Genomic DNA, 9,417 nt, shown 5'->3' on the forward strand with positions numbered 1-9,417 from the left:
TGACCCATCTGCACTCTACTATTACGCAGGCCTTTAAGGTGGCTACTGAACATTTGAAACAAGCAAAAGAGAAATACAAGACAAATGCTGATCAACATAGAAGTGACACTCCACAATACCAGATTGGAGATCAAGTTTGGCTGGCTACGGAACACATACCTCTAAAAGGAACTCGAACTTTTAATCCTAGATATTTGGGACCTCACACCATTAAGGCCATTATCAACCCGGTGGCCATCAAATTAGAACTACCCTCTAATATGCGGATCCATCCTGTCTTTCATGTTTGACTTCTAAAACCAGTTCAACCCGGAACAAGATTAACCAAACCACTTGACCCCATACTGATAGATGGAGAACCTGAATTCGAGGTAAAAAATATCCTGGGCTCTAAGATGGTTAAATCAAAACTCTTTTATTTAATCGATTGGAAAGGTTACGGACCACAAGAAAGGTCATGGGAGCCCAGTGACCACGTTCATGCACCTCGGTTGGTGAAAAGATTCCATCGGAACTTCCCAGACAAACCAGGGCCCAGGGGAAGAACTACTTTAGGAGGGGCCTTGGGGGGGAGTGCTGTCATGATGCCTACCCCCAGGCATCTGGACCAAGCCCAACTGCCCCGGGAGCAGGCATCAAGACATTTATTAAAAATTCAGCAGCCCCGGGTAGGGGGTATCTGGGTTCAGTCGTGGTGCCTTAGGCGCCAGGCTCACAGTAGAAATCAGGCCTGGCGCCTAAGGCGCCAGGCTCATAGTCATTACTTACCTCAGGCAGACCATGCTGCAAATGACTCCAATCCAACGTGAAGCCTGGAAGGGACTATTTTACTACAGGGGCTATTTTTTACTCGGGTGTGGTTCTAGGGACTTCTTACCTGGGACTTCTTTTGAAGCTATTTAAACCACGCCCGACCAGCAACACACGCTTTGCGTTATTCTGCATCCAGCAGCGTAACGCTCACCGTGCCTGCAAGTCAGCATCCAGACCTCTGCCACGCCCGTCCTGAATCCGGAGCTCCTAGAGAAGAAGGAAAGCAGAAGGCAAGGTTAGAAAACAAACTTTATTCCAGTTTCTCACCTGATTCGGGAACCATCACGTCTTAGCACCTGGAAAGGACATTCTTTCTACACACGTCGTATCGCCAGCTGCAGCGCCGCACCATACTCACCAGGCGCTGCCTCCATCATTTCTTCGCCGGGCTCCGGCATCTGGGGACAAAAGAAATAACCAAGTGTGCCGAGAAAACCAACAAATACAATCTCTCTTACCACCACAGACTTATAAGATTAACTCTCCACTTCTTCAAACGCCGCCTCTGAAAACGGAGAGAAAACAACACGTTAAATACATGCATTATTTACCAGACAGCATTGGGTAATACAGACTCTTACCTGAATGCCATCTACCACCACGAGACCATCTTTTCTCGAACTCCACTGCAAGATAAGAAAAGAATGGGACAAGAGTGAAAATCGGACATTTTGAACTCTATGAACTCTATACTTACTGGTCTTCGCCAAGAACCTCAGAGTCAACTCTCGTCCGGAACTCCCCCACGCCATCTAACCAGTGAAGCAACTGGTATCTACGCGCCCCTGCAATCCACGCAGGATGGAGAGCTCATCTTTCAAGAATATAAGGTGAGAGTACTGGAAGGGGATTTCGGAGGTGATTAGTGGGGAGAGCAGGGAGGTGCCATCACTAGAATCCACGGGTGGCTAAATTCCTCTCTCCACTTGCAGGAGAATCTTCTACGGCTCAAGCAGACGAGATTAGGAGGGCCAGTCCAGTCTGTCATCTCTGCACTACGCATCACGTTGGTGGAGACCGCAGCAGTCCGGGTCCGACCGACGCCCCTGTGGGAGCCAGGTGAGCATAACACTGTCAAGATACCTGTAAGTGTGCAGAGTGAAGTACCTGGGAGAGTCCTGTTGGGGAATGACTTAAAAACTCTTGGAGTTATATCAAGCACCCCCAGGCCTCCCAGCAAAAGGAAACAGGTGCAGACAAGGAAGGCCAGAGAGAGTGCCTTAAGGGGCTCTCAAGACGAGATTATAGAAGAAAATATAACCCCCAATCCACAGGACTTACTGACTGCAATTTCAAGGAAGAAGGAGGAAAAGGGGAAGCCGAAAACCTCCAGGAAGAAACCAGCCAGCACTCCTCTGCTACCAACAAGGATATCCCCTAGGGGACTGTCCAAGATCACACCTGTGATCCCTCCACCAGCTAAGGCTGAGTGTGTGGAACAACCTTGTGTGGTTGTATCGGCTGCTGAGGAATCAGAGCTGGAAGAGGACCTTGCTCCTGTTGGAGATCTGAATCCTGCAGACCATCCTGAGCTGCAGTCTTTACTGGCAGAAGATGGAACCTGTGGGGCGGACTTCAGCAGAGGTCAAAGAGAGTGTCCTACTCTTGATGGTCTTTGCCGACAAGCAGCTTCCCAGCTGGATGGGCAAGAAGCAGGGAAGCATAGGTTGTACTGAGATGATGGCCTCTTCTATAGTGAACCGACTGAGTCTATCCCAGGATACTACCAAAGACTTGGAGTGCCTCTTGAAAGCAGACTCAAGTTCCTACAGTTACCCCATGAGATACCTTTGGCTGGTCATTTAAGTTTTAAAAAGACCAAGGAAAGGCTCTCTTTGTATTTCTACTGGCCTAAATTGGGTCAGATAATCTGATATAGATAAGTACTGTAGGAGCTGTCACACTTGCCAAACCACTGGCAAGAGTGGAGCCAAGAATGTGGCAACCTTGGTGCATCTCCCCGTGGTGGCCGTCCCACCAACATCTTCAGGAAGCAGGTTTTTCCTGGTTGTAGTAGACCATGCTACTAGTTATCCTGACGCAATACCTACAAGGACTGTTACAGCTCAGGCTGTTGCTAAGGCCTTACTTGGTATTTTTTTTACCAGGGTAGGCTTTCCTAAGGAAGTTATCTCTGACAGGGGATCCCTTGTCTTCTCCTGTTTTGGGTGGGAAAGTATTTTCTTTAACTTTGAATCTGGAGTGCATGTATATTTAATTTTGTTTAAAAAAAATGTTTATTTCTCAACTGCCTACCATCCTCAGACAAATGGTTTGGTAGAGAGGTTCAACCGTACCATGAAGAGCATGATAGGTGCTTTAGAGGAACCCCTTAGAAGAAAGTGGGACCTTCTACTGCCATGCCTTCTCTTTGCTTATAGAGAAGTCCCTCAGGAGGGAGTTGGATGTAGTCCCTTTGCAATTCTTTATGGCCATCCAGTTAGAGGCCCCTTGGCCCTAATTAAGGAGGGGCTGGAGAGTGCTCCTTCCCCCAAGCCAGTGAGAGTCACTGACTATGGGATAGGTCTCCGCAGGAGAATGTGACACTTGATGGCAGAAGTATCAGATAACTTGAAAGCAGGTCAGGCTCTGGTGAAGCATTGGTATGACCAGAAGGCCAACATGGTTGAGTTTTCTCAAGACCAGCTAGTTATAGTTATGGTACCTACAAGGCAGAGGGCCTTACAGGACAAGTGGATAGGACCCTTCAAGGTTGTGGGTAAACTTGGAGAGGTCAACCATCTGGTAGACTTAGGCAATCCTAAGGAGGCTCCCAGAGTCTTTCACAGCAACCGTCTAAAAGCTTATGTCTCAAGACCAGAAGTAGGAGCTTTGCTTCTAGCTTCAGCTCAGGAGGAGGAGGAGAGTGAACCTCTACCTGACCTACTCAGAGGCCAGCCTTTAGATGAGAAAATAGAAGGAGTTAATCTCTCTTCTAATTTGACACCTGACAACAGGAGGAGTACAAGTTTCTGTTCCATCAGTTTGCCTCACTGTTTTCACTATCACCAGGCTTGACCCTTTGGGGCCAGTATGATATTCAAACTGGTGACTATTTACCTGTTAAAAGCAGAGGTTACAGGATGTCAGATCATGTAAGATCCTACATAAAGGAGGAGGTCAACAAGATGCTTGATCTCGGGGTAATAGAGCCCTCTACCAATCCATGGTCTGGTCTAGTTGTTCTAGTACCAAAGGCAGGATCCAAGGAGTTGAGATTCTGTGTGGACTATAGAGCACTTAATGCAGTCACCAAGACTGATGCCCACCCTTTACCAAGAACAGATGAACTGTGGACAAACTTGGTTCATCCAAGTAGCGCAGTACATTTGATCTCACTTCAGGCTATTTGCAAATAGCACTGACATACCATGCCAAGGAGAAAACTGCACTCTCAACCCCAGCAGGCATCTACCAGTTTAATTCATTTCTTTTGGACTAAAGAATGCACCTGCTACGTTTCAAAGGATGGTTAACCAAGTACTGAATAGGCTGGAGGACTTCTGCATGGCATACGTGGATGACATTGCAGTGTTCAGCCCTACTTGGAAAGAACATGTTGACCACTTAGGATATGTTTTGCAGGCTCTTGAGCAGGCCCATCTGACCATAAAGGCTAGTAAATTTCAAATTGGTCAGAGTAAAGGGGTCTACCTTGGACATGAGGTAGAAGGACGTGAAATCAGGCCATTGACTAGCAAAGTACAAGCTGTACAAAACTGGGCCACCCCTACTACTCAAACCCAAGTGAGAGCCTTCTGAGGCCTCACTGAGTAGTATAGGAACTTCATTGAGAACTATGGGACCATAGCTTCTCCCTTAAATGTGATCTCCTCTCCCAAATTCCCTGAAAAGGTCAGATGGAATGAGGAGTGCACTCAAGCTTTTGAAGGCCTAAAGAAAGCCCTTTGTCAAGCTCCAGTCCTAAGAGCTCTTGACTTTAACCAAACCTTTATTGTGTAGACAGAGGCTTCAAATACAGGTATAGGTGCAGTTTGGAGTCAGCTGGATGAGAAAGGTAGGGAGCACCCCATTTGCTTCATCAGCAGGACACTGAAGGAACCTGAGACAAGGTGGGCAGCCATTGAAAGAGAATGTTTTGCTATTGTGTGGTCACTGACGAAGTTTAAACCATACTTGTATGGATCTACTTTTGTGATTCAGACTGACCACCAACACTTGAGATGGTTGATGTAAATGAAAGGGGAAAACCCTAAACTACTGAGATGGTCAATCGGCCTGCAAGGGTTTGATTTTACCATTGAACACAGGTCTGGGTGTCACCACCAAATTGCTGATGGTCTCTCCAGGATGTTTGACCAACTGGAGTAAGGAGATTCATCCAGGAGTGGATTAAATCCTCCAGTCCCTTAGTCTGGGGGGGGCGAGTGTTAGGGAGAATTCTCAATATGTGCTAATTTCCCTTACCTTTTGAGACCCCCAGAAACTTTGCTGTATTTCTAGAATTTGATTTTGTTACCTGGGAAGAGTGTGAGCCTTTTTTCACACTCTTCCATGTATTTTGATGTGTGTTTTACTTTTGTGTTCTTTGGTTATGGAGTTTTAAAATAACTCCATAGGCATTATCTTTTTCTGTGTGTCACTAAGCACCTTCAGTGCAGTGACACAGGGATGTTCTCTCAGACTTCCCAAGGTTTAAATACCTTCTCTGGGACTGACTACTGTCTCCCAGAACATGTCAAGTTAAAATGACTTTACTAGTCTCTTTAAATTTACTGACCCAGCACACACTATCTTACTATAGAGTGCTGGAGGGGCTGCCTAGCTTCCCCTGAGTCAAAACACTAATGTAACAGTCAAATGTTACCCTTTCCTATTTAAAATGGTTGGTGGCAGTGGTTTAGATCAAACTACCATGATTTTTCCCGACCACTAACAACGGTAGCTAAAAATTAGGTCAGCCATGTTTTTCAATATGGAGCCCAAGACCTATTTGTAAAAACAGACTCCGGTCGACTTTATTCGCCATTTTAGGAAAGGTCCTTCTTGTGTTTGTCTCTGCGCGCCAATCCAGGTTTGGTACCTTTCTTTGTTGGCCTTTGGCAGGCTTCGGTGCTGAAGCCCTCCTCTGGCGCCTGAGTGTCTGGGTGGACAGGATTTGAGGGAGGTGCCCGAAACTCCCTGTGCTTAGTCTCCTAGGAGACCGGAATGCACTCTGGCATGATTGGCCGGCTGGCTGTCCGGCAAGGACAGCCACCCTGCTGTGTGACAGCCAGGCTGGAATGAATGCTGGAAAACTGTTTAAAATCAGGTCTCTGGGACTTGGAAAACAGAGTAGACCACTGGAACGAAAGAACTGAAGACGAGCTGAAGGAAGAGGACTGCTGCAACTCCTGGATGACCGGTGACGCCCTGCTGCAGGTCAGAATTGCCTGAAACTCCATCGACAGAGAAGCCCTTCAAGGTTAACTTCTTCCCTTGAGTTTTGTGGGAACAACCAACTCGCAAGCCACCTGGATACCGTCCCAATTTTCATCAGAGTGCTGTTGGAAACGGACAGCCAGAGGGAAGGGAAACAGCTTGTGGACTTTAAGGCACTCACACCTTAAACCGACGTCTTGCTAAGCTTTTGGCCTCATCCCTGGACAGTGCAGGAACCTCCCGACATCTTCCTTCTTTTCCTCCCGACTGAAGCTCAGGAACAGCAAGATCTGCTCGAATTGCCAGGAACAACTGCCTCAGCTACATCGCTTCTTCAATACAAAGGTACTGTGCAAACGCGGTCCGGAAATCTTTTCGGCCATCACGAAAGTTTGTGGAAACTTTCTCAACTTCAAAGGCTTGTCCTGCCCTAAACATTCATCAAATTTTTTGCCTAGCCAAATTCTTCTAAACTCCGTGGCAAAGACTTAACCGTTATCTACCAGAACTGTGCTATCATATACAAAGACTCTGAACCATTGACTTTAGCCCAGGCCTATTGAGAAGAATTGCTGGTTGTAGTTAACTGAAACCCTTTGCCCTGCCTATGCAGGTATTTGTGCTGTCTTTTCTTATAACCTTGTCTTTTTACCCCTTTTAAAAGTATCTGAAGTGCCATTTTGCTCCCACTTCAGGGGAGCTGAACTTGTTCATTTACTTACCGGTTGTGTATTTGGGGTTTATTAGTGTGTGATATTGAGCTGCTCTTGCTAGTGTAATGTTTTCAAACTGTGTAAATTAATGTATATTCTTTTACCAAGAAACCTTGAGTAAGTGTTGGTTTGAATCACTGTAATTATTGGCTCTTTGTATAACTTGTTTTACTGCTCACTTTACTCTTGAGATAAGTCTGGCTGCTCAGCCATCACTACCACTTTACTGTGTAGTACAGGCTTTACCAAAAGAGAAATTGTAAGCGTAATTGTGTGTAGTGTTCCCAAAGGGTTCTGCACATGATTCTGCCTAACAAATGACTTCTGGGTTTTGATGAGAATCCCAAACAGGCAACCAGGAGCTCAGAACATATTTTTTGACTCTTTATTGACCATTAAAGATATGAAAGCAAGTAACGTCCCTGCAAGCAAGATTTGGACATACTACTCTTTTTTTATTTCCTGTAACAATGCAGCCCTCTTCATTATCTTGGCCCCAAAATATCCCCCATACGTGACCGGTAGAGCCGTGTGAGACAATGGGCCTCATTTGCAATTGATACAACTTTGGCATTTTTATAAATAAAGAGGAGTTTGGATATTTTTTTTATTTTAATTTTATATTCTATTGTTTATAGTGTGGACTTAGCTCAAGAGCAGTGGAACACTGTACAGAGTGTGGGCTGCTATCATTTGGGCTTTCATCTTTTAACAGTAGCATAGTACAGGGAGTTGAGGTCTGTGCGTCATATGTGCATCTGTTGGAATTAGTCCTTGGTCAAGTGTTGTTGAAAGAGCCATGTTTTGATATATTGGCCACATTGATTAGAGGACATGGATCAGCATGGAGTGGAACAAGTGGGAAATATCAGTACCTGGGCAAATACTTTCTCAAACATTTAATCATGTTCTAATTTTTGAGTTCCCCCCAAAAACATATTCTCCAGGATAAAGGAGCTATATTTTCCAATTTAAAAAAAAATATTAGTCAGTGTATCAAATGTTATGACCTACCACTTAAGTGGGTAATTTCTCCATGAGGGCATGGGGCACATTCGTAGCAGCAGATTAGCCGATCCTTGTGAAGGACCTTCCGGAATCCAGGAGGACAGCTCTCACTACACACAGAGCGAGGAATCTGAGGAGAGAAGATGAAGAACACACGTGATGATAAACACAGAGTGAGTGGTCTTAGTAGAAGATGATGATGAACACAGCTGATAATAATAAAATGAGGGGCCTGGGGAGGAGAAGATAGAGAACATGTGATAATAACACAGAGCAAGGTATCAGTGGAAGGAGAGATGGGGATACATCAGATAATGACACAGAGCAAGGAATCTGAGGAGAGAAGATGAAAGACACAAGTGATCATAAACACATAGTGAGTGGTCTGAAGAGAAGAGGATGGAGAAAACAGGTGATAATATGAATGTGAGGAGTGTAACGGAGGAGAGGATGGGGGAACGTGATAAAACACAGCATTGAATCAGTGGAGGGTAGATTGGGATACATCTGATAATGACACTGTGCAAGGAATCAGTGGAGGGGCTGATGGAGATATAGGTGATAAGAACAGAGCAAGGGCTATGAGGAGGGAAAGATAGAGGACAAAGGTGATAGTAACAGAGCATCGATCTGCAGAGCAAGTAATGAGATAATCAGTTGATGGTAACACACAGCAAAACATATGTGTGGAAAATATGGGGGACTCAGGTGATAACATGGAGTGAGGCATCTGCAGAGAAGATTGAGAACACAGATGACAAAAACATACAGTGAAGGTACTGAGGATGATAAGATGGAGGACAAAAGTGATGATACCAAAGAGTGTGTGGCCTGAGGAGGAAGTGATGGAGTACACAGATGCAAATAATGCAGATGGACAGGTATGAGGAGGAGAAGAGGGGACCCAAGTAATAATAACAAAGTCTTAGTGGTATGGGCCTGGGGCATTGAGGATGAAGCTTATAATACCACATAGTGTGGTGTCTTACCAGGAGAAGATGGAGGAAAGGTTTATGATAACAGGCCTAGGAATCTGAACAGGGGGAGGACCCATTTGATAGCACAGTGGTGAGTGCCTGACAAAGTGTCAAGACACAGGTGATAACACAATGAGGGGGTTTGACGTGGGTGACACAGGTCATGATACAGTGAGGGGGAAGACACAGGACATAACTGTCACAGCAAGGATATGGACCAATGGACAAGAGCAAGTTGGGTTTTATTTTCTCTACTCTTCATTTCTCTTTTTAATGGTGTCCTGCAGTTGACTAAAAAAAGGAAACACTGGAATTAAAAGATCTCCCACTGTATATCCCTCGGGAAAGGCTGTTAGGTCTTGTCACTTCCTTCCACCCTCCGCCCACTCCCAGGATGCGTGGATATAGCAGAGACTTTTTAACGCCTCCTTTCTGAAAAATTAACAGTGCCCAAAGATGATGCCCTTCTTGAAATGGCCAGGATTTCTATCCTGTTGGAATCCAACAAACAATGACCCAAGAAA

At 45.4% G+C, this 9,417-nt stretch overlaps 1 protein-coding gene across 1 annotated transcript in view; it reads right to left on the reverse strand.

Annotated features, from left to right (window-relative positions):
- Positions 1–8,970, reverse strand: part of LOC138467322 (vomeronasal type-2 receptor 26-like) — a 520,735-nt gene extending 511,765 nt beyond the window's left edge. The window contains exons 1-3 of the mRNA XM_069607300.1: positions 8,906–8,970; positions 8,686–8,695; positions 7,923–8,046 (exon numbers count right to left, since the gene is read on the reverse strand). Coding sequence (XP_069463401.1) covers positions 7,923–8,046; positions 8,686–8,695; positions 8,906–8,970 — 199 coding nt within the window. The remainder of the gene's footprint in view (positions 1–7,922; positions 8,047–8,685; positions 8,696–8,905) is intronic.
- Between the last annotated feature and the right edge of the window lie 447 nt (positions 8,971–9,417).

The sequence above is a fragment of the Ambystoma mexicanum genome, chromosome 4q, assembly GCF_040938575.1.
Source record: "Ambystoma mexicanum isolate Mex_15411 chromosome 4q, UKY_AmexF1_1, whole genome shotgun sequence".
Taxonomy (NCBI): Eukaryota; Metazoa; Chordata; class Amphibia; order Caudata; family Ambystomatidae; genus Ambystoma; species Ambystoma mexicanum.